The 24,959-nt window shown below is 41.8% G+C and overlaps 1 protein-coding gene across 10 annotated transcripts in view; it reads left to right on the top strand.

The window, feature by feature from the left end:
• Nucleotides 1-24,959, top strand: part of TTLL5 (tubulin tyrosine ligase like 5) — a 284,234-nt gene that overhangs the window by 46,307 nt on the left and 212,968 nt on the right. For all 10 annotated transcript variants that reach the window (XR_007128458.1, XR_007128457.1, XM_047735330.1 and 7 more), the window contains exons 10-15: nt 7,300-7,401; nt 9,170-9,261; nt 10,047-10,154; nt 20,444-20,525; nt 22,089-22,150; nt 23,879-23,973. Coding sequence is in view for 8 of the 10 variants with exons in the window: in XM_047735330.1 (XP_047591286.1) it covers nt 7,300-7,401; nt 9,170-9,261; nt 10,047-10,154; nt 20,444-20,525; nt 22,089-22,150; nt 23,879-23,973 (541 nt within the window). In the remaining 2 variants the exon portion in view is untranslated. The remainder of the gene's footprint in view (nt 1-7,299; nt 7,402-9,169; nt 9,262-10,046; nt 10,155-20,443; nt 20,526-22,088; nt 22,151-23,878; nt 23,974-24,959) is intronic.

The following is a 24,959-nucleotide window of genomic DNA, read 5'->3' as shown; positions in this document are numbered from 1 at the left end:
TAACACTGGCTCCACAGGGATATTTACCTTTTCTCTGCTGGATTCCTGTGGTTTTGAAAGAATTCAGGTACTCGTTGGTTGCCAAGGAATTCACATTACCTCACAGGCTGCACACTGTCCAGAATCTGCCACAGCAGTGAGGGGGGTGGGGGGCTGTGGAGACAGCATCGAGGGCAAGAAAACCCTCTCCGGTGCTCATTGTCACCCTCGCTGGCAGGCCTCTGCTGTTTGTGAAGTTTGAGTCATTTCTGGCTCCAAAGACCAGGGATCAGGCTGGTAATCCCCTCCCAGACAGCTCCGTGGGGGCGCTGCCTAGTCAGTGCAGCACGCTGGCAGTCTCCCGCCTGCAGCTGGTTGACAGCAGATCAGAGAGCCCTTGGGCCTCTTGTTCTCGTCCATAAGATTTGTCTGGGTCAGGCCAGGATGAAACCCAGTGGCTCCTGGCAAGGCCGCCGGAGGTGCTGTCTCTTCATCCTCCGGGCCTTTCTGGCTCGGAATGGCTACACCTGCCGCAAGATAACTCAGGTGCTCCAGCCAGGGGCTCCACGGGGTTGGCTTCCTTTTTCTTTTGTACTTTTGGACTGAAGGTTTGTTAGATGATGTGGACTCTCAAAGGGGAGGGGCTCACTGCCCTACTTCCAGATTATCTCTGACTCCGGCTATTCTGCTGTATCCGTGAAGAACAGCATAGGTTTTGAATGGAGGAAGAGAGTTAAAAGGATTCCACTAAGTCTGTGCTTTCCTTCCTGTTTTGGTTCCACACTGGTGATGTTCCTGGGACAAGCAACTCGTGTGCAGTTTTGGTTCATGCTTGTCCAGTACCTTCTATGTGCCTAACACAGGATCCCTTCCCATGGACACTCAAGAGTTTTAGACAGATCGTTACTGTTGTCCCCATTCTCATGGAGAAACATTAAGAAGCAAAAAGGAAATGTAGCTTTTGACTTCAGAATTCATTATCAGGGGGCACCTGGGTGGCTCAGTGGGTTAAGCCTCTGCCTTCCGCTCAGGTCATGATCCCAGGGTCCTGAGATCGAGCCCCACGTCAGGCTCTCTGTTCAGCTGGGAGCCTGCTTCCTCCCCTCTCTCTCTGTCTGCTTGTGATCTCTCTGTCAAATAAATAAATAAAATAGTAAAAAAAAAAAAAAAAAGAATTCATTATCAGAACAAAGATTATGTATTTCAGTTTGGTTTATAAAAAGGCATATACTTCTCCATTGGTGGGCTGTGAAATAGTAAACAGAGTTTCAGATTTGGCAAAGAAGTCCAGGCTCCCCCCCCCTTTTATTTTTTATTTTTTTGGTTTAAAGGTCAAGGCTGTGAAATGCTGTCATCAGAGCTTTTTCTAAATTTTGATTTCATTAAGAGGGAGGTTCAAGACTCAATTCATCACTTTGATTTCAGTATGTGCCAGCATAACTATTTGCAAATGTGGCTGGTGAATTACATCTTTTAGGTTGCGGCTAATGAAGAGCTCGCGTTGAAGCTTGCAGACCTAGATGGGTTGAAATTTGATATGTGAAGTTCTAAATCAGGGGTCACAAACCTACAGACTCCCAAGGACATTCACTGAGAGGGAGCATGAGTGTGAGTAGGGGGTGGGGCAGAGGGAGAGAGAATCCCAAGCAGACTCTGCCTTGAGCAGAACTCGAGGCTCCATCTCATGTCCCTGAGATCACAACCTGAGCCAAAATCAAGAGTTGGACACTTAACCGATCGAACCACCCAGGCACCCTGAGAATATCTAGATTTTTATTGAGAAACTTACTTCTGTTTTTAGACTTTGAATTTTGAAACCATTTCAGACTTCTAGAAAAGCTGTAAAAGTAGCGCCAAGTTACCTTTTACCCTGCATGTAGAGATCCCATTCAGATTTTGCCATTTGTCCTAATAATGTTCTCTGTAACAAAAGCCTCTGAGCCCGGATCACATGGTTTATTTAGTTGTCATGTCTCTTTGGTCCCCTTTGGTCTGGAACGGTTCCCTCAGTCTTCCCATGACTTTTATGACCTTAGCATTTGTGAAGATGACAGGCCAGTCATTTTTTAGGATGTTCTTCCATTGGAATTATCTGATAGTTTTTCATGAGTAGACCCAGCTTATGTATTTTTGGCCAGAATACCACAGAAGCGATGCCATGTTGTTATTGCATTAAAACTGATGGCACGCGATAATGATTTATTGGTGTTTGACCACTTGGTTAAGGTTATGTCTACTAGATGTGTCTGCTGTAAGATTACTTTGTTTTCCGCTCTCTCATTAATAAGTGTCTTCTGAGGAGATTTTGAGACTATGTAAAATCTCATCCCTCCTCTCGCTTTAACTCAGTGATTTTACTATCCATTGATGTTTCTTGCCCGAGTTATTACTATGACAGTTGCCGAATGACGACTTTCTGATTCCATTATTCCTTTTCCTTTTATTATTTGGCATTTTATTCCAAGGAAGAGCTGTCTCTTCTTCCCGTTTATTTATTCATTTATTTATACCAGTGGGGACTCAAGGACTCCTCTATTTTATTTGATGGGTTATAATCCTTTATTATCAGGATTTATTTTGACATCATATTGTCTCAGATTTGGCCAGTGGGAGCCCCTGTAAACTGGCTTTTGTGTCCTCTCATTTCTTTGAGCACAAGATGTTTCAGGCTTCTCTCATTCTTTATGCGCCCCAGCTCTGGAACCAACCATTTTCTCAAAGGGGCACTAGTTGCTTTTAATGGAGAACAGTATTTAGAAATCAAGATCCAAGAGCTAGATAATCTCATTGCTCTGGGATATCTCTGCTTTCAGGTCCTTGAAATGGGTAGACCAAGGAAATCTATGTTTGTGTATATATATATGTATATATATACATGGACAGAGACACACATTGCCATTTATATTTATTTTTGTATCTGTTTCCATATGTTGAAAAGCAGGAATTTATATGAATACCTCCAGTTCTTCAAAACTACAGAGGTCATTTGAGACTTTCTCTGTCCTTGTTTTTTATCTCTCTTCAACAGTGAGAAATCTGACTCTCTTTATCTTCAACTTATTTATTTACCCAATTCCCTTGTGTGAAGCCAATCTCTGGACCTCCTTGGCCACTGTCTCCCTCAGATGCCCTCCTTGTGTGGACTCTGACCCTGTGGGGCCACCATCCTGCACGGATAACCTCTGTGTACTGCCTGTGGGCTGCCTTCCTATGCTGTCCTCCATCTTCCTCCGTATCAGTCATGGCTGCAGGAAGGAAGGTCTAGTTTTTAAACACTGGCCAAATCATCCAGGTTTTTTGTTTTGTTTTGTTTTTTAAAAAGTTTGTTTTAAATCAAGAACTTGATTGGTAGGCTGGTAGAACCTCTAGTCTAGATAATACAAAGGAGATGTTGGGAACTGGTGACCAGGGATGAACATGGTCTTTTAATAGGGGCTTTAGTGAGAACCTTATCATTTTAGGAGGGAAGAGATGAGCATGCATACACCTATGTGGCCTTCTACATTCCCCATCGGGCTAAGCAAAACAGAGTATGGCTTTTGGCCCTTTTGGTAACTTTCCACCGAGCCTAAGTTTGTTTTTGTTTTTGTTTTCTCTAATTCTCACTTCTTACTGCTTTTTATGTTCTTTAGAAGCCCACTCTATGACACCAATAATCTTGTCCTTGCTGGAGTTCAGAATATAAATTCCTCAGGGAAAAAGAAGATTAGGATGAAGAAACATTGTTAGAGATGCAGTCCGATTGAAAAAAGAAGTGTGGAAATGACAGATGAGTAGAGTACCAGGTTACTCAACTGGCAGGCTTTTGCCAATCTTTCATGTTGTCGATCAAGTTAGATCAGATCATCATATCAAGGAGAGACGAAAAGCCTCTTTCTCTGAAGCAGAACCTTTTCCCTCCCTCTCCATTCTTTTGGGGGGAGAGGATGGCAGGAGGTATGTCACTGTGAGGTAATGTCTGGGTGAGGCAGGCAGGCCCCGTGGGTCCTCTTTGCATTTCTTAAGAATTCAGAGAATGACTGTCTCCCACTTGATTGGGGAATGGCTATAGAAGGAAGATTGGGATGCATAGGTAGGGTTTACTTACCATGGAGTGACATGGTTTGAAGTTAGGTGATAACTACTGGAAGTTTCTGAAAAATCAGAGGTCCTTCTCACACACAGACATAATGGACATCAGACCCTTGTCCCTTAGCCATACATGCCTGGTCAGCATTTTCTCTTCGTCCACATCCTTCTTCCTGTCCTCATGTTTGTTTATTTTAATTTCGGGGTTTTTTGGGGGTTGTTTTTTACTTTTCTTTTTTTGGCTTTCATATATTTCCAGTACAGGGAATTAGGAAGTGGAGATAGTGGGTGGGTGAGAAGAAATAGAGAAGAGGAACATTTTTAAATGCTGCCCTTTAATGTGGTGGAAATTCATGTTGACTTCATAGTCTGAATAAGCATATGTAAATAATTTGTAAATCATATGAAAATAAACTTGTGGCCTTCCAGGATTTTTTTTCACACACTTGGATGTGCCTCTTGGGAAAACCACTTTAGCGAAGGGTGATATGGTTATGGCGGTATGTAAACAGGGGTTGATACTTACCATAACCATTCGACTCAAGTGTCCTTTTGTTGATGTTGCGCATCACTGGAAAGTTTTCTCTTTCCCTGGTTACTTCCTTCAGAGGCACGTATATTTTATACTCCGGTCTTCTTTTGGCAGTAGTCCAGGGTATCAAATTGCTGCTCTGTTTTCAGTGGGCTCCATGTTTAATCCCTCCATCTTTTGCCTTCATTCCAAATTCAGGAATTAGTCTCCTACACGATGCTCATATTTAAGCTGTGCTTGCAGACCTAGGCTTTGTGTGCTGTTAACGCTGCCAATGTTATTTCTTAACATGAACTTTAAAGATCAGCTCTGGTATTTCTGCAGATGAGTTTTAAATCTATATAACGTTATGCCGACAGTTTTTTCTTTTTTCTTAATGTTGTCCATAGAATCCTATGGTGCCATGCACTGTATCCACACCCACGGGGTGTTTCTTGACCAGCTCACGCCCTGTCATCCACAGCATCCCACACACAATTTCCCAGGCATGGGTAACTCTGTTTTCATTTTTCACCCTTCCTATTGGTCTAAGGTTCTGTAAAAGTAGCAGCAACATGTGTTGCAGAGTCAGTGTAGGGGGTGGGGAATATTGATGAATTTATTCAAGTTCCATTCTTTGAACTTAATGTTACTTATGGAAATTCAGTGTGTTATTACAACAGCCAGATCTGCAGACAGCAATATGGAGGGTGAGAAAATAATTCAATTTAGGGAGAAATGATTATTTCAACACTGAACCAGATATATATGGGACAACAACATTGTGACTAGGAACATGAGTTTTAGAGTTGGGACAGCCTTGGTTTCGATTCTGAGGTGTGCTATTTTTTTTTAAGTTTTTATTTAAATTTCTGTTAGTTAACATACAGTGTAATATGTGTTTCAGGTGTTACAGTATACTGATTCAACACTTCCAAGCAACACCTGTGCTCATCACAACTCGTACCCTCCTTAATCTCTCCCCATCCTTCACTGTGTAGAAGTTTTTTATTTTGATGTAGTCCCAGTAATTCATTTATGCTTTTGTTTCCCTGGCCTCAGGAGACATACCTAGGAAGAAGTTGCTATGGCCGATGTCAAAGAAGTTACTGCCTGTGTTCTCTTCCAGGATGAATTTTATGGTTTCGGGTCTCACGTTTAGGTCTTTAATCCGTTTTGAATTTATTTTCATGTCTGATGGAAGAAAGTCTAGTTTCATTCTTTCACATGTGGCTGTCCAGTTTTCTCAGTACCACTTGTTGAAGAGGCTGTCTTTTTCCATTGGATTTCCTTTCCTGCTTTGTCCAAGATAAGTTGCCCATAGAATTGTGGGCTCATTTCTGGGTTTTCTGTTCTGTCCTACTCATCTGTGTTTCTATTTTTTTGTGCCAATACCAGTACCACCCTGTTTTGATGACTACAGCTTTGTAATGTAACTTTGAAGCTGGGAATTGTGATGCCTCCAGCTTTGCTGTGCTTTTTCAAGGTTGCTTTGGCTATTCTGGGTCTTTTGTGGTTCAGTACAACTTTTAGAATTATTTATTCTAGCTCTGCAAAAATGCTGTTGGGATTTTGATAGGGATTGTATTAAATATGTAGGTGGCTTTGGGTAATATAGACATTTTAACAATATTTGTTATTCCAGTCTATGAGCATGGAATGTCTTTCCATTTCTTTGTGTCCTCTTCAATTTCTTTCATAAGTGTTCTATAGTTTTCAGAGTACGGATCTTTTAGCTCTTTGATTAGGCTTATTCCTGGGTATCTTACTCTTTTTGTTGTAATTGTAAATGGGATTGGTTCCTTAGTTTCTCTTTATGCTGTTTCATTTTTGGTGTATAAAAATGCAATGCATTTCTGTATGTTGATTTTATGTCCTGAGACTTTACTGAATTTATCAATTCTAGCAGGTTTTTGGTGGAGTCTTTTGTGTTTTCTATGTATAGTATCCTGTCATTTGCAAATAGGAAAGTTTTACTTCTTCCTTGCCAATTTGGATGCATTTTATTTCTTTCTGTTGTGTGACTGCTGTGGCTAGGACTGCCATTACTGTGTTGAATACAAGTGGTGAGAGTGGACATCCTTGTCTTGTTCCTGATCTTAGGAGAAAGGCTCTCCATTTTTTTTCCCCTTGAAAATGATGTTAGTTGTGGGTTTTTTCATATATGACCTTTATTATGTTGAGGTGTATCCCCCCACTAAGCCTACTTTGTTGAGGGTTTTTATCAAGAGTGGATGTTGTAGGGGTGCCTGGGTGGCTCAGTTGTTAAGTGTCTGCCTTCGGCTCAGGTCATGATCCCAGGGTCCTAGGATTGGGCTCCACATCTGGCTCCCTGCTCAGCGGGATGCCTGCTTCTTTTCCATCTCCTACTCCCCCTGCTTGTGTTACCTCTCTCACTGTGTCTCTCTGTCCAATAAATAAAATCTTTAAAAAAAAAGAAAGTGGATGTTGTACTTTGTTAGTGTAATTTTGGACAAGTTACTTAATTTTTCTAGGTTACCCTTTAGTTTTTATATCTACTCTAAAAATGAGATATAATATTATCTACTTCAGGACTTGCTTTAAGGAATGAATTAAATACAATATATGAAACACTTACCATGGGAGTGGGCACTTACCAAGCACTCATTATTTGTTAATGATGTTAGCCTCCTTTTATGAATACCACATTGATCCTGAGTTCTAGACTGCATTTCCTTGAACCCCTGTTCCTGACATTTAACTTACGTCCTTTCTGTCAGGTTTGCAACTGTGAGATATGATCAAGGAGCCAAGAACATTCGGAACCAGTTCATGCACCTGACAAACTACAGTGTGAATAAGAAGAGTGGAGACTATGTCAGGTACCAGCTCCGTCTGAGCCAACATCCACGTGCGGGTGTGGTGCTCGTGGAAAGTCAGCTCGCTGTCCTACATTTATCTTCATGGAACCTACGGGAAGCTGTCGTCATCTAGCACATTTAGCTCCCGCTTCTCCGTTGCTTGCCGTCCCTGTTAGAGTGTCGCCTTTCTGTACCAAAATATGCCTTCCCACATTTCGTCTTCACTGTCTTTCCTCACTTCACTTAACGGGTGGGAATTTAATAGGCATATGGAACTTTTTAGAAGTCAAGAAGTGAGGTTATTTCAGCACTTGGCAAAATGTATCAAAAGCTTTAAAAATATTGGTACCCTTTGACCCAGCATTTCCATTTCTAGGAACTTAAGCTTAAGAAATAACAAGAGATGTGCACACAGTTTCAGAGAGAAGAACGTTCACGACTATACATTGTCAGGTGGAAAAAAACAGATTGCCTGACACTATTTGCAGTTTCTTTTTTGAATATATAAGATAACTAAAGCTGTTTATGTTTGCCGAGGGGGAGAAGATGGAAACTAGAAGGATATATACTAAAATGTTAGCAGTGCTTAACTGTGGTGGACGGGATTATGGGTGGGTGACTTCTGTTTTCTTCACTGTGCTTTTATGTATTTGCTAAATTTTTCTGAAGTAAATACTTGTATGATTGGGGGGGAGGAGTTAGGAATAAATTAAATGAAGAAAGAAATGAGGCCATCTCAGAAAAAGATTCGGTGGAAGGGAGTGCCAGCCCAGCTGTGTGGAAATATTCCTTCTGCTCTGTTTTCTTTCATCCTGATAATTTTGCCAGAAAGTGGAAAAATAAAAAAGAAACCCAAACAGTTACTTTCTCCTCAGACTAAAAATAGGTGTCTAGAAGGTCCAAGGAAAGAAAGAAAAGAATCTGGAAGTGATGGCACAGTTGCCAGAGCTCTGTAGATTTCATGGAGTGTCCTGTGACCAGTGTTGGGAATGGCTGAAGATACTGTATCCTTCACTCTGGAAGATGAGCAGACGCGCAGCTGGTGGGTGGTGGGGTGGTGGTAGAGAATGAGGGGGCAGCTGCGAGACACGGTCACACGTTGCAAGACCCTTCCGGTGGTCATGGCAGTGTACTCCGTTTGCTAGTCTGCTGCTCTGGCCGTGGGGTACTTCATCGCTTTCTTGTTGCCTCAGTGCCTTCTCCCTTCAGTGTTACCTCAGAAAGTACCAAAAAAAGACCTGTGTCTACCGCTAAAGAGGAGGGAGCTTGCTTCAGATGCTAATGCGATTCTGTGCTGGGTTAGCTCATTAAAATGCTACATGCTACACTACCGTAAGCTCACTAGCCCACAGACTCAGTTCTGGTCTGAAAATGGCATTAGAAGTTGTTCTAATTGGGCTAATTGTTCTAATTGAGTTGGGCTCGTGGGACATTTACCTCAAAGACTAGGTTAGTATCCCTGAACGTTTCACTTTATTAACGTATCCACTCTTCCGTTGTTAACATTCTTCCATACATTTCTTCCACCTTTTCATGATACATTATTGTTTGCTTAAAGAGGAATTTGCTGCCTTCTCCCCCCCACCCCAATCAGGGAAGCCATATGCATTTTCATTTCAATGGTAGATAGGGCGTATATATGACAAAAAGGACCAAGAAAACTTGCTGAGTGGAGGGCAGCAAAGGGAATGTTTTCCTAATGATTAAAAGGACAAGTATTTGTAAAAAATCGGATTTCTACTGCCAGGCCTGTTTGCGTGTGTGATCTTGATCTATTCCTTTGTTTCAGCTGTGATGATCCAGAGGTGGAGGATTATGGGAACAAATGGAGCATGAGTGCCATGCTTAGGTATCTGAAACAGGAAGGCAGAGATACAACTGGTGAGTACCAGGCCTTTTTCCTTGTTGACCTCTCTTCTCTATCTAGCCTGCCCTGGCCTCTCAGCGTGAATCACGCTCTTTTAGTTCTGACCGTGTTGCTGAGACATCTGATGGGGTCACTGGTGTTGGTGTCAAGTTTTCCTGTCCTGTCCAAGATGGAGAACAGGCTTTCCATGAGCCCTGAAATTCCTTTTCTTATTTCTAGTTTGGAAGGCACACTAAAACCTTAGCCTTTAGTGAGTTAATCCTTCTTGAGTGTTGAAGTGCAAACTGAAATACTTTCTCCATATTGGCCTGGGGTGCAAATTCGTCCATGTTAATCTCTCTCATTCATGTTGCTGAGTTGGAGAATGAGCAGTGTCAAATATGAGCTCAGGGCTTGGCGACAAAATGGACACTATTGCTGAGCCTCGAGCAGGGTGGGAAGTGCACAAAAGGCTAACGCTCAGTCCACAAAGGGGAGAGTGATAGGAGAAGGCTGAGAAGCGGGGAGTAAGGCTTCTTTCCCATTCCATGTCTATCTTTTGTTGTAGCAGGCCACTCGAGCACAGTCCCCAGCACCTATTTTCTGGCCTGTGTCAACTTATTCATAGATAACGCCTTCTCCGAGAGAAGCACAACCACCACCTAGAGACTTTTTGGAAAGAGCACACATGCTTTTATAAATCACATTGTGTTCTGGAATCCAGTCTTTCTACGCCATGCATTATAGTGTTTCTTCCTACTTCTTCTTCTACTGCTCCTGCTGCTGCTTTTTCTTCTTCTTCTTCTTTTTTTTTTTGTAGCATTGATGGCCCATGTGGAAGACCTGATTATTAAGACTATCATCTCTGCTGAACTAGCTATTGCTACAGCCTGTAAAACCTTTGTTCCTCACCGCAGCAGTTGTTTTGGTAAGGAGATTCAAGAAGCTTAATATGTTTTATGAAAAGGGGCTTGGGAAGTTGGGATGGGATCCTGGGGTAAAGAGGCTTAGTGATTCTGTAGGAGTAAGAGGTGTGTGGTGGACTTTTCTTTCTAGGCTCACATAGCACATGAAGGTCCCACTGAGAGGCCAGTGGTGAGCTTAATTGGAGGTTCCCTGAGGACTCACTAGCTTTCTGTATGGGAGGCAGGGGTTGGAACCAAAGTATGGGTCTCTTTGTCAGAGAGCAATCAGAAAAAGCCAGCAATGGGCTGTACAGGAATCCAGCTCTAACAAATATATTCCAGAGCTCTTTGGCAGCCAGACTGGGAACCGTTCCAAGAAGCTCTGGCTGGTACCAGTATGTGCTTTCTCCCAGTTTCCAATGACTCCTCCTTTTTGTTTTAGTCTTCTTTCTAGTGGGTTTCTCCCCCTGCCTCCCTTTCTTCTCCTCCTCTTCCTCCTTCCGTCTCCTTTTGTTCCACCCATGACTCCCCAATTGCACAGAGAAGGAGTAAGAAATAGTTCACAGCTCCTAGATCAGGAAACCTGTTGCCTACTGACCCACTGGCTGTGACTGGCACCAAGGGTGCCTGCGCATGTTTGCTTTCTGTGTGGATATGAGCTCTTCAGTGATGGCCAGCGCCAGTGTCTGTAAAGTCCACGAGGCTTTCAGCAGGTGGTAGGCTTTGTTAGTAAAACACACCAGGATCATTGCTGGGGGGATATTTAAAGTAGTGCAGTAATGAGGATATACAGCATGACTTGCTCGGGAGGCAGGGTAACAGGAAAGTAAAGAACATGGGCGTTAGAGCCTGAGGGAGTTAATTTAAAAGCCATTTGTTTAAAAGCCATTCTCTTACTAGTTTTCTCATTTTCAGCATGTTACTCCAGTCCTGTTTCCTCAGCTTTAAAATGGCAGTAATGATGGTACCTACCTCCCAAGGGTACTGTGGAGATGAGATGAGATATGCAAAGCAACTGGCCCAATGTCTGCTTCTCAATTTGTACTCAACAGAAATTATTTCTTTGTTATTTTTATAACTAGAATTAATAATTCTTGACCTCTTTCATGGATTATCATAATAGTCTGTACTTGAGGGACACTAAACAAAGGGAGGTGTTGAGACTCTGAAAAGAAGAACATAGATTAACCAGGACCTGAAATTATATAGGAAAAGAAGAGGTTGTGACATCTTTTCTAGATGTAATTATGTTCATATCTTGTAAAACCCTCACATGGCTCCTTAGGCTTAACTAGTAAATAGAAACTTGACATGACTTCAAGGCTTCTAAGGACCTGACCCCAACTGCATATTCTAGAAACTTCTAGAAGTTTCTAGAAGTTTCTAGAATCTCCTCTTATATTTCATAATCCAACTACACCACTGAGCACTCCATGCCACTGTGCCTTGGTATAAATTCTGCTATCCTGTCTGCCTGGCACACTTCTGTTCATATTCTAAGACTCAGGTTCACTACTGCCTTTTCTAGGAACCCTTGCTTAACAAAGTGCCCTGTTGTGTCTCCTTTCTCACGCTGTTTGATCCTTTGTTCTGTTATGTTCTTTTCCTATCATATTGTGATGGTTTGTTTACACCTGCAATTCCTTGGTAGTCTCTGAGCTTATTCTCTCAATTCTCAATAGCCACTGTGTGTCTCCTTCCCCTCTTACCGTCTTTTTGTCAAACAGACCTTTCACTTGTCTGCCTAGGCCTGCCAGGTCCTTCCCTTCCCTGTGTCTTTGCACCTGCTTTATCCTGTGTCTGATAAATTTTTCTCATGTTAACTTTACTTATTGATTACTGACATCTTTTCAAGATGAAGTCAAGTGTCAGTTCTTTGGTGAATTTTCCCCTAAATATTCCAGTCACAGTTAGCCCTCCCAGTGCCCAGCTCTCCATTCATAATCTGCAGTGGTACCTGCTTGTCATCTGGTACCCGTTTGTGTGTGTCACTCCCCTCCTGGACTAGAGGCTCCTTGCAGAGAGGGGGGGTGTCTCCCTAGTTTCTGTTCCTATTGTGCACAATAGCATTGTTTTTGCTCTTAGCGGATGTTCAAGAAGTGTTTGTTGAGTGAGTCATTGGTACTTGCTTTTTTGCCCTTTGGTAGCCTGATAGTGGGCTTCTCAGTAGATCTGGTTTGGTAAGGGCCTAGAGCTCTTAGTGTTATTCGAAACTATTTGAGCAAGGGGTGATAGAACATATTTTCAACTTCAGAAACCTCACTAGATTAAAAAACTTAAGTTTCTTTTCCGCATCTACTTGGCTCTCATATGAGGGTAAATTTCCTGCCGTAAAAATCTTTGTTGTAGAAATGATCATAAGCTGTTCTGAAGGTTTCCTCTTCTATTTGTTTTATTACCTGATTGCCTTTTGGAAGCTTGAGAATTTCTGGAACTTAGTGGCAGTAGAGATTCCGATATGAAATAAGTAGTGACTTTCTCTGACTCAGTGAAATACCCCTAAGTCCATTTCATCATCCCTGGGTCCCCTTTCCCCCTCCCTCCTCTTCTTCAGCTTTAATAAAGTGAGTACATCTGGAGTTTTTTAAGTTGTTGACTGTCTTGGCTTTTGTGGTTCTAATTCCACTTCCTGTCAGCCCTGGGATTTTGTGTGCTTCGTTAACCTCCCTCATCAGATATGATTCTGCATACGTGTGTATATTTGTGTCAGTCTCTCTGGCTCCCACTGACTCCTGCGAACTTCCCCTGGGGTTTAAGTTACAAGGAATAAACTGGGTTTGTTTTTTTTTCTTTCTTTCTTTCTTACTTGTTTTAGAGTAAACAGGAATTGAGAGCTTCCCAGAATAATTTGGCTTACACAGAGCATTGGTGCTTTTAGTGGAAGCCAGTAGTCCATTGAGAGGGTCCACTATATTCTTTCCAGTTGTGGTTTCACACGTACACATTAAGGATCTTGACCAGGAGCAGTCCATTTCTATCTAAGCGTTTCTGTCCTTATGATTTCTTTCCCACTCTACCACCTGTAATGCCTGATGATTGCTTTTTGGTACTGCCAATATTCTTTTCATCTGTTTATCTATGCATTTAACTTATTTTCAGTCCCTGCTGAAAGGCATAGATTGTAAGTGTTGTTCTTCTCAAGCTGGATTTTACATGGATGATATCTACATACACCTGCATTGTATTATTGGTATTTAAATGTAGACCTGGGAACCTTCGCAGACAATCTAAGACTTAGCCATGTAATGCCTTCTCATAGATTATACATCTGGAAAGGACCCCAGAGAATAATTAGTCCATAAAAAGAAGTTGAGACCTGAGAAACTGGAGCCCTTCCTGAGGTCCCAGAGCTCATGAATAGAAGAGCCCACATGAAGGAGACCCAGCCTGGAGGGCAGGGGCCCACAGGATGGTTGGCTGTCAGGTCATCTTAGTCATTGGACTCTTGACTTACAGACTTTTTGATGCCTCTCCCAATAAAATAGATTTTTGGCACTCTAATTTTTATTGCCTTCAAGGTTGTAAAAATATGGTACCATGTGAAATGTATGTGTAAACAGCAACCCTTTAAGTATGCTTAGGAAATTGGCACTGTGACATAACTGGCAACGAGAATGGCTTTTTTGACCAGTTGGAGAAAACCAGCCAAGAGCAACAGGATGTTAGCTGTCCTTTACAGATGCTGCTGCTGACAGCAGTTTTATCTCTCTGTGTGAGGACGGCTAAAGTAACAGGCTAGGAGCCTGGTCCTCTCCGGCTTGGGACTCCTCTGAGCCAGCTGCCATGCCACTTGTAGAGGCGATGTGGCTGGCTTTGTTTAGGTCAGAGGCCAATGACCTCTTTGCTCGGGACGATCCATGCTCAGTACACCTCTGTCTGTTGAATGAATGCTACTTCGGCCTTCCATTGCTCTTATTCTAGACCATTTAATAGGGTAAGCTGACATTCTCAGAGGGTGGGTGTCCATAAATATTTGTGGAAGGCATGAAAGTGGGCAGCGTACATTCCCCAATTATGTAAACTGCTTGACCATCACCAATAGAAGTCAGCAAACAGTTCATTTTTCTTTCTTTCTTCTTTTCTAACAGTTCACTTTTCGAAAGAGTCTCCTTTCTGCTTTGTTCCATGCTCCTCTTCAGGTGGGAAGGGAAGGGAAGTTCACTGTGGAAGGTTCAGGGGAGGAAGTACCTACTGTTGTCAAACACTTTTCATTGGTTATTCCCTTTCGCCCTCTTTTGAGAGTTTTTTTGGTATTTGTTACCCATGGTTTTATAACAAAGACGAGGGATTCGGAAAGGTTAAATAATCCGTTCCTAGGTCACGCAGTTAACAAATGGCCAAGCCAAGTTTGGGAGCAGGTCTCTCTGGCTCTTCTCCACTCACATAAAGACAAGTTCTGATGAGTCTGACCACTTTGGGCACATCCCATATCCTGGATTCTTCTCCTGCCCTCCTGTAACTCGATCTCAGGAAAAATGATATCACTCTCTCTAGCCGATCAGGCCTGAAAAGGGCACTCTTTCGGCTCTCATCAACAGTACCGAGTCCTAGAAACTGCTTTCAAATCTACCTTTACATATGGTAGCCAGATACCATGTCGATGTATTGGACTAGTTAACAAATTGGCTCTGGGCTTTCTCTTTTATTTAGCTCATTTTCCTGTGGGATCTTGATTTGCTTCTTTCCAACTTCTCCTTCTGGAGCCCAGATAAAGACTTCCTCCTTAGGTTTTCAACTCAAATCCAAAGCCAAGGTAAAAAGAATTTCTTTATACAATAGCATTTGACTGACAGTGCGGACTGGCTAATGTCAGCACTTTCCACTGACTCAGGATTACAGCTGCAGCCAGGGCTTTGTTTCTGGAGAGGGTGAGTGGATTGATTCCACAATTAGTGGTGTGACATGTTTAGTAATCTTTTAGGCATTGCACGTGTTATTATTTGCCCTATCAAATCTTTTTTCCCCTCCCTTCCTAGACCACCCTTTATCAAGTTTTTTAAAAAATATGTCTTAATATGTAAAAGTCTTAATAAAAATGCCTCTTATTGTCTTTATGGTTACTAGCTTTATTATGAATATTTCGAGTCTTGTCCTAGGGTTACTTTGGGGGAGTAGCTACATATTACTTGGTCTTTTTCAAAAATCATACAGTATTTTTTTACTTAATTGGTTTTCTTTTAGCCTTTTCTTTTCTTTTTCTTTCTTTTAGCATGTCTTGATTGCTTCCTCTAGCTTTTTATGGTATAGGCTGCTTGTAGTTTACAATGAATGAGGCACGGCCCTATCCTCCAGTGGTGGGGAGGAGCAGACATGAAATGATAAACGACAGTATAGAGAGTAGAGGGACTCGGGTACTCTTGGAATACACCAGAGCTACCGGCTATGCCTAGGGGAAGCCGGGGAAAGCCATTTGTAACAGAGGGAATAGGATGTGCCCAGCACAGTGTTCAGACACAGTGTGACATTTTTTGAAGTGAGAAGCTCACTGTGACTAGATAGAACCTGCATGGGAAGGGGTGACAGGAGAGGAGATATGGAAGTAGATTGGAGCCTGATTGTAGAGGACTGACATGTTTAAATTTATCCTGTAGATAACAGACAGCCACTGGAGTTTTTTGAGCCCGGAGAGCAGTAAGATTATTATTATTTGCTTTCATTTTTATCATGATATGACCCAAACTGGTAAGACGGAATTACAATAAAGGGAATACTGTACAGCGTGACCAGAAGTAACTAAAATCCTGCAGGAGCCAACCTGACATCAAGTGTCTGTTGTTGGGGTCGTTCACAGTTTGTCTCTATCTGACAGATTGATGTCTTAGAAATTCTGATAGCCATATGAAGCATGGACTGCAGCAGGGAGAGACTAGTCCTAGGGAAATGGATGGGGAGGTAAGAAGTGTGTAGTGATAATATAGACTTGGCAATCCCACTTGTAGCTGTTTACCCAAGAAAAGTAATACATGTTCACACAAATACCTGTACGTGAAGGTTTAGAACAGCTTTATTCATAATTATCCAAAATCGGAAGCAACCCAGCTGCCCATGAACTGTTGAATGGACGAATAGGTTATGGTATATCCATAACATGGAATAAAAGGAATGGACTACACTGTTGAAACACAGTAACGTCAATAAATCTCAGAAGCACAATGCTGAATGAAAGGAGCCACTCTCAAAGGCTAATACCATATGATTTCATTTATTTGACTTCCTGGAAAAGGCAGAGATCAGATCAATGATTTCTGGTGGGATGGGGAGTGAGAATTGACTCTAAGGGGGCATGGGGAATGTCTGATAGAATTGTCCTTTATCTTAATTGTGGTGATGGTTAAGTAACATATACATTTGTGTAAACTCATCAGACTACAATTGAAAAGGGTTTTGTTGTATGTAAATTATACAATAATTTTATTGACTCACTTTAAAACAAGAAACAATAACGGGTGGATGAATCTCAGAAAGGCTAAATGAAAGAGCCAGACTCAAGAGAGTACATACGGGATGCTCCTGTTTAATAGGGCTTTCTGGAATGGACAAAATGAATCTATGGTGAAAGAAAGAAGAATAGTGATTATCTGAGGGTATGATGAGGGGAAGCAAGGTATTTACCAGGAAGGGGCATGAGGGATCTTTCTGGAATGATGGAAATGTTCTCTATGGGTTGAGATGAGTGTGGATTACATGGATGTATCCAATTATCATGCATGATCAAATTGTACACTTAAGATCTGTCCCTTTCATTATATATGAATTATATGTCAAAAAGGAATTTATATGACTGGATTAAAGAGAAATAGAGAAGAGATCTGGTAACGTGTAGGATTTGGGACGTGGTGAAGAGAGTGTTTCTAGCTTTGGCGACTGGCAGATGGGGTTACCATTTTCCAAGGTGAAGAATAATGGGAATTCAAACAGGTTTGGGGGAAAGATAACAAGTTATGTTCTGTTGAGGTTGAGTACTCATGAGATATCCTAGTGAAGTTATCTAGAAGGCGATTGGAGTTATGGATTTGGTGTCCCAGAGACACTTGACTAAAGATAGAGATTTGAATGTCATCATCATCATATTAATTGCAGCCATGAGAATACATGAGATCACCCCAGAAGAGAAGTAGAATTGAGAAGGAAAGAGCCCTGAGGATGCCACCCTGAGCAAACCTACCAGTGAATAGCTGGGCAGAAGAGAAGGTGTGAAAGGAGGAGAATCAGAAGAGAGCAGTGGCCTGGAACCAAGGGAGAAGAAAGTTCCAATAAGTAAGGGGTGGTCAACAGTTTCAGATGTTTGGGCTTCGCAGTAAGGTGGTCTTTGGTGATCCCAGTGAGAACAGTCAGTGACTGTTCTCTGACACTGACTTAGAGAATGGGAGCAAATCCTTACGGGCTGGGGAATGGAATAGGCTGTAAGAAGGTTAAGGCAGCTAATTGTAGATCGCTTTTACAGGAAGCTGCATTCAAGAAATAGGGACAAAAGGGCACCAGTGTGAAGTAGAGGTGGTGCCAGGCTTCCCCTCACTTAGTCACGAGAATATTTTCAAGTTTGTTTTGATTTGGCTGGGGGCTGAAGGAAAACATCTCATGAAAGAAAATTTTCCTAAGGAAACATTGTTGAACAAGGTGGGAGCAATAGTTCTTTGAAAATACTTGCTCTTCTGTTGTGGTGAGGACAAGAGAGAGGAACAAAGAAAGTAGCTCTCGGAGCGGGAAAAACCTAGTTTGCCTGCACCCTTTAATGACAGGAACACTGCTGTATCTCATCCTGGATTACCAAGTTTTCAAAATTCTAGACACTGGCAAAACACACAATATTGAAGGTGAAGTTTAATATTCTCAGTGCAACCTCCTTTTTACCTTTTAAAATCTTAAATGTCCATGAAAAAGACCAGTCATAAGTTAAAAGGGTCCTTATAAGGACTTTGTAGCCTGTCAAGGGCCCAAATTATTTTTCTTAAGCTGAGTTGATTATTTTAAGAGATAAACCTGATACAAATGCTACTTTTTCATACCATTTACCATTTCCCACCCCCCAGACCCCGCCTCTAAGGGGAGCTGGGCTTGGCTCTGGGTTGTAATGCTGTCCCAAACTTAGCCCACTCTTAGATGGTAGTAGATCTAAGCCTTGTGCGCATACAGGTGCAGTCAGAGCCAAAACTGATTTTGAGATTGTTAAGCCCTGACGGGTTTCATTCACCTGAGTAAACATGCAGTTGGTACTATAAAGGGCATTTTCTCTCTTTGGTTATTTTATTTTATTTTTTTCTTCCTAGAATGTTAGTTCTCAGACTTTCAATGGAGATACTTGGACTTTGCCTCTTAATTTGGGAAATAGTCCATGTGTTGGCTGTTTAATGCAAGGTGTTTAAATGATGGGGCTCGTGGGTTGTCATTCTGATTTTAGCTTGTCTCCGTTTCTGGTTGCTCCACAAGTCTGGTCACTCTGTGCATCAGGCAGTATTCTTACCCTGTTCCTCATACTGTTATTATTAATAATATTACCACTTTATGAAACAGTTGAATCCTGTATAATCCCGCTTGTGTAATGTTAACATGAGCTTGTAGATTTAGCAATTAAGTTTTTCTTTTTAAATGCCTTATTGAGCGCCATATCACAAAAGATTTTTCTTTCAGATTAAAAGGGGAATATTCTGTAGGATGGCTGAAGATTAGGTAAAATATTTAAGAAGAATGTACTGGCCATAAAAATTATGAATTTGTTACCTGCAAGAGATAGGAGCTTTCTTTTCTTTACATTTTGAAGTACCAATAATTGATTCTTGTGTAGTTACATGAAGGAAAATCCCACCTCACACTCTCTTTTGGTTTGAGATTCATTTTGCAAGTTAAATTGAATCCTGAATAAGTACCATGGAAGCAAATTCATTCATGGCAACTTTTCCTGTGAGAAAAACTTGAATATGATTGTCTAATCAGTGTTGCATAAATAGGAATTTTGGGTTTAGCGTTACTGAGCATACAGGCACTGACAGGTGGTGGTTAATAGAGAAAAATGAAAGGAGAAGAGAAATGATGTCCCCACGTGCCACAGTGAATAAATGGTAGAGTCATGAGAAGGAGCCAGGTTTCTAGATTTCCCTTCTAGGATTCTTGGTCCCATATCAGACTTCCTGTTCAAAAGACAGTCTTGGGCACCATCTTTCTAGAAACTTACACGTACTTTCCTGTGTTCTTGAGAGGATTAAGAAATGGGGAGAATCCTTCTTGAAGTAAAGACATTTGTTTCTATAGGTGTGAGCTGTGGCCTGTGACCTCTGGTTGAACTGTAAGGAAGCTCATCTTTTCTCTTGGAAGGAAGATGTAGACAGTTTATCTGAGGGACACGGAGTGGAAAGTTTGAGAATGAGTGGGACTTATGAAAGTTAGACGTATTTGATCTGTGTATCCCAAAGAGGACTGTGGAGAGGGTCTCGTTAATGATAAGAGTGAAGGTTGCCGGCTGAGGTTCCAAAGTTAGCGTCCTATTATCCCTGCATCCTGGGAGAAAAGCCCGCTCATGTTCTTGCTTTACTCTTTACAACAGTTGCGGAATTAGGGAAGAGAATCAGTAAAGAAACCATGAAAAGGAAACCAGAAACCATGGAAATTTGGTCTCTGGCTCCTTCCCTTTTTCAGTGATATTAGTGGTGCAGGATGGCTTATCACAGTCCTGCTCTGTCTGCTACGGGTTCCCTCCTTTCTCTTCTGTCTTTCTATATTGGGCCATTGTACTTTATTTTCTGTCTCCAAAGGGAAATTGAAACCATAGGAGAGGGGAAGAATAAATATATTTTACACTTAAATATCTTCTTGACCTAGGCTGCGAAAACAAGATACTGGTTTAGAAAAATGTAGTGGAAGGGCCCAGGGAGATTCCTTCAGGAGATTTTTCTGTTTCGGAATATGGGGGGACAATCCAGAACAAACCCAAAGCAGCTTTGAAGCTTTGATGTTGGATGCCTTTGTGGCATTCCCATTCCCAACTTTTTTCTTTCCTTTTTTTTTTTTTTTTTTAACCCATATGCACAGCAGAATCATGCTTGCCAACTTTTAGAGATCAGGTCACTTTCTGTGTAGAACTCAGGAATGTCAATAGAGTGGATGATAAAAGCAGTGGAATTTTATAACATTATCTCATGATCTCTAGAACTTGATTAATTTATTTTGAACTGGAAAGATTCTCTGCTTCTACTTCCACTCATCACTTATACTCCCCAAATTTCTAGGCCTCTGGTGGGAGTTGATTGGCTTCAGTCTTTCAGATTTTTGTTCAGTTGTAACATCGAAAATGATCTTGTATGTTATATTGTATTTCTAGAACTCTATGGCTTTGATGTGCTCATAGATTCTACTCTGAAGCCATGGTTGTTGGAAGTAAATCTCTCCCCTTCTTTGGCCTGGTAAGTAGTCTGTTCCATCAACTGGAAAAGGACAAACCTTCAATGAATAGCACTAAAAAAACTTTTTAAAAAAAGTCGTTTCTCTTGGCGCTAGATTTTTTTACCCTAGTTATTAGATAGAAATGACTAGAATTTCTAAATTTGAGGGATTTGTGACATGTGGTTAACCTCCAAATGGTAACCGTGTATCCCTATCTTACTAGTCAATTTGTGATCTGATGACTGTCTTCTTGAGCGTCTAAGGGATGCTTCTTGTGTTCATTTTTATTTCCAGTTCTCTCTCTTTCTGTCTTTTAACTTTGTAGGTGTTCTGCCAAGGCTAAAGAAATACATGAGATATTATATTTCCTTTATTACTAAAGGTTTGTACAGGTTCAAATCCACATATACTGTAAGGTATAGAGCTGGGCCTAGGGTATTATATATATAATGTTTGGTCCTTTTACCCTTTCTGTATTCTGGTATGCATCTAAGATTAGAGTCTAAAAACTTCAAAACAATCTTGAAATTTTTAAACCCATCGTTTAGAAGAAGGAAAGAAACATATTTTTTCAATACCAGAGAAGATTGTGCTTATATCTGCAGCTGTAGCCAGAGTTTCTATTAGCCATACACTTCTCTAAACAGCTAGAGGACCCTAGAGATTTGTGCTACAGACCACCCAGCAGCTGCATGTTTAAGGATGAAAAATGTTGGCAAAATGCCAAGTCATCAAATAAAGACAAATTAACTACTTCGTGGGGTGGGAGTTCGGCTTCAACCCAGCAGTAAGGTATAGAACTAGATATCACAGAGATGCTTCCAATGTTGGGCTACTCTTTTGTTAAGTCAGCTCTTAGCAAATTGCCCAGCCATGTACGTCCTCTGATGTTAGAGATCCCCGGAATGATGCACTGGTCCAGCAGCCAAAGTAATCTGGTTCATGGAAGAACACCTCAACACCAAAGCCAACATGGCAGCCACTGGCACAGCGAGCGTCCAGCTTTCGGTTCATGTTTGTGTTTCCATGTGGGTTCCTGCTGCATCATCTGGTGATATTTTGGTATAACTTGTATTTTTTTGCCTTCATTCGCAAGCCTAAAAGCTTAAGAGGATTGATTTAGAACAGAAAATGAAGCCTTAAAAAATGTACAAAGATGACCAGAGTTTCTTCTCTTGCATGTGAATGTGATTTGACTATTGTAGCGGTAAAAAATAATTGGAAGGATGGACACACTCATAAAAGAGCATATTAAAGGTCCAAACCTCTGAAATCTGTAGTGCTAATGATGCAGTGTTCTTGTACACGGTTTGAATTGCACAAGACCTTCTGGAATAAAAAGATTGCATGTCAGGGAATCAACTTTGGTGCTGGACCTGCCCTACAGAGGATGAGTTTAGCAGTGGGCTTTTATTTCAAGTATTTTTGCCCAGATTTCTTTTTCTTTTTCCATGGGTTTGGTATGCTTGATGTGTTGCTTCTCATCGACATTTGGAAGCTCTGCTATACTGAGGCCCATTAGGGGTAGCTCTTCTGTTAATTTCTAACATTATCGATTGGCCTTTCTTTCTCTCTTGTATTAGCGATGCACCTCTGGACCTAAAGATTAAAGCCAGTATGATTTCAGATATGTTCACTGTTGTAGGTGAGTAGTGGTGTTTTCTGAAGACTCATATAAAAGTTAACCAGAGCATCCATTTTGTCGGGCTTTCTAGGTGTTGCCAATTGGCAGTTCGTAAGCCATGCTGAGTGTCTTGTACTGAGAAATTATGTTTTCAGGCAAGTGTTTATATGTTTTTACTCCCCCTGGCTCCATCCTGTCCTGAGGCTGAACCACAACTAGGGCTGAGAACTAATTCCTGGGGCACAGGAATTACGAGCCGAGGAAGAGCCTTAACCGAAGGTCCGGAGACAGTCTATTTTTTTCCGAGCTGGGAGAGTGTGATTGACTGAAGAAGCTTTGTTACAAAGGAACAAAGCTTCCTTTCCACTAGGCAGTCTAGTTTCCACTAGGCGGTCTCCGCTGGTGTCAACATGGTGCCACCGTCCCCCCTCCCAGTAGTTATAACTGAAGGAAGTCCAAGGAAGAAATCCCTTTTTTAGCAGATAAGCCAAAAACTTTGAAATGGAGATGGGCAATCGGATGGGTTTATTGTGGGTTTGTTGTCATTACCTAAGTACTCTACTAAGGCATGACAAAACACATTTGAAATGAACTAGTACTTGGTGGACCAGAAAATGCTGTAAAACTTAGCCACTCTAGTCTCCCTGGATGGGAGTCTGCTTCTTTTTAGGAAGCAGGTGAAGTGAGCGCACACCTAACTGCTTAAGCGTAGATAATCTGAGAAGCCCACTTTGCCAGGAGACCACCTTCAGCTGTTCTAGGCGTAGATCTTTTTTTTTTTTTTAAGATTTTATTTATTTATTTTCATATGATCTCCCTGATATGAGGGAGAGGAGATGCAACATGGGGGGGTTAAGGGTGTAGGAGAAGAATAAATGTAACAAGATGGGATTGGGAGGGAGACAAACCGTAAGTGACTCTTAATCTCACAAAACAAACTGAGGGTTGATGGGGGGAGGGGGTTTGGGAGAGGGGGGGTGGGGTTATGGATATTGGGGAGGGTATGTGCTATGGTGAGTGCTGTGAAGTGTGTAAACCTGGCGATTCGCAGACCTGTACCCCTGGGGATAAAAATATATGTTTATAAAAAATAAAATTTAAAAAAAAAAGATTTTATTTATTTATTTGACAGAGATCACAAGTAGGCAGAGAGGCAGGCGGGGTGCGGGGGGCGGGGGGGGGGGGATGGCGGGAAGCAAGCTCCCTGCTGAGCAGAGAGCCTGATGCAGGCTTGATCCCAGGACCTTGGGATCATGACCTGAGCTGAAGGCAGAGGCTTTCACCCACTGAGCCACCCAGGCGCCCCAGGAGTAGATCTTGTAACAGGACAGGAACCCTCACCTGCTCTTGGGTTCTCCCAGTAAAAACAACATTATTTTCCAGTCACCCTCTAGGAGGCCACTTTAAAATAATTTGTTTTTATAAACAACTGTGCATTTTTAAATGGTGATTTACACTTTTTACTCTGAAGTTCATAAAAAATCCACATCTCTTTTTCAATCAGAATCCGCTCCCTAGCAAGGAAGGTTGATTTATCTGCATATTTTCCATTCTCATGCTGTCCAGTTTTGGTGGTTTGAAGTTCAAGTGGAGTGTGTGTCTGAGAGAGCCATGCCTCATCCTTCTGAGGATAGATCTCTAATATTTATGACTGTGAAACTGACTTTGTATCTCTAAAGAAAAGGGACAGCTAAACCTGCTAATTTCTTAGAAAATGGTAGGTTTTAATGTTTGCCATTCCCCATTCAGGATTTGTGTGCCAGGATCCTGCCCAGAGGGCATCAACCCGGCCAATTTATCCCACCTTTGAGTCTTCCAGGCGAAACCCTTTCCAGAAACCTCAGGTAAGTAAATTCAGCAGCAGGGAGCCCAAAGAGGCTTACTGGAAAGTGGTAGCTGATGTAAATGAGTGAGCTGAAGCGCTACAGATAGGACGTCACTGAGAGCAGGAGAATTTGGGGATCATTCCAGACAGGAGGCAGTTACATTCTGCTGTGGCTGATAGCATATGCTTTCATTGCTTTCAAGCTAACTTACTGTCTGCTTTTTGTTTTTCTTTTCTTTTGCCTTTTTTCATTATCTGTCCTTTTTTCTTTTTCTCTTTAAGAATCACCTGCTTTTTCCCCAAATTGATATGCTCATAAACAAGGCACAGAGAGGGAGCCGACAAATTCCTAGTCGTTACTCTGCTACATCCTTTCTGATCTTCAGGCCAGCTTTGTGAAAAAATGCTCGTTGAGAGAACATCTTCTCTACAGGTGCTCAGTGATCATGAGGTGTTAACTGAGGTTCCGTGAGATCAAGGCCTACAGAATCCTGTGCGTGTCTGAAACGTCACTTGATCAAGCGTCGCTCCCATCTTTGTGTCCTCTGCATCTCTGTTCCAGTTAAACCAATCAGCTCATTGTTCTGCCTGCTCGGTCCATCATCTAATCCATCCCTGCCTGTCTAGACCGGGCTAGTTTCTACTGTGTTCTTTGCCTTTAACATTTCTTCTTAGCTAAAAGGTCCACCTTCCTCCTCTCTTCCCATCTGGATTAATGACCTTGCCTGCTCAGAAGTCTTGAAATCATTTCCTATTAAATCCATCCCATTCCGTCATGACTCCAGTGCATGGTTTTGGCATTCATTGATTTGTTGCTTTGACATTGTCCAGTGTTCCTCTGCTAGACTGTAAGCTCTCTGAAGGCAGAAATAGCTGCTGCTTCCCCCTGCCTCCCCTTTCCCTTTCTTCTCCCCTCCATTGATTCCTCCTCCACTTCTCCCTTCTCCTGTCACCACTTGTTCTGCGTTTTTTCCTTTAGCTTGCTGGTGTCATTTTGAGTAGTGC

The sequence above is a fragment of the Lutra lutra genome, chromosome 7 (genome assembly GCF_902655055.1).
Source record: "Lutra lutra chromosome 7, mLutLut1.2, whole genome shotgun sequence".
Lineage (NCBI taxonomy): Eukaryota > Metazoa > Chordata > Mammalia > Carnivora > Mustelidae > Lutra > Lutra lutra.
This window is presented reverse-complemented; position numbering and strand designations above follow the sequence as displayed.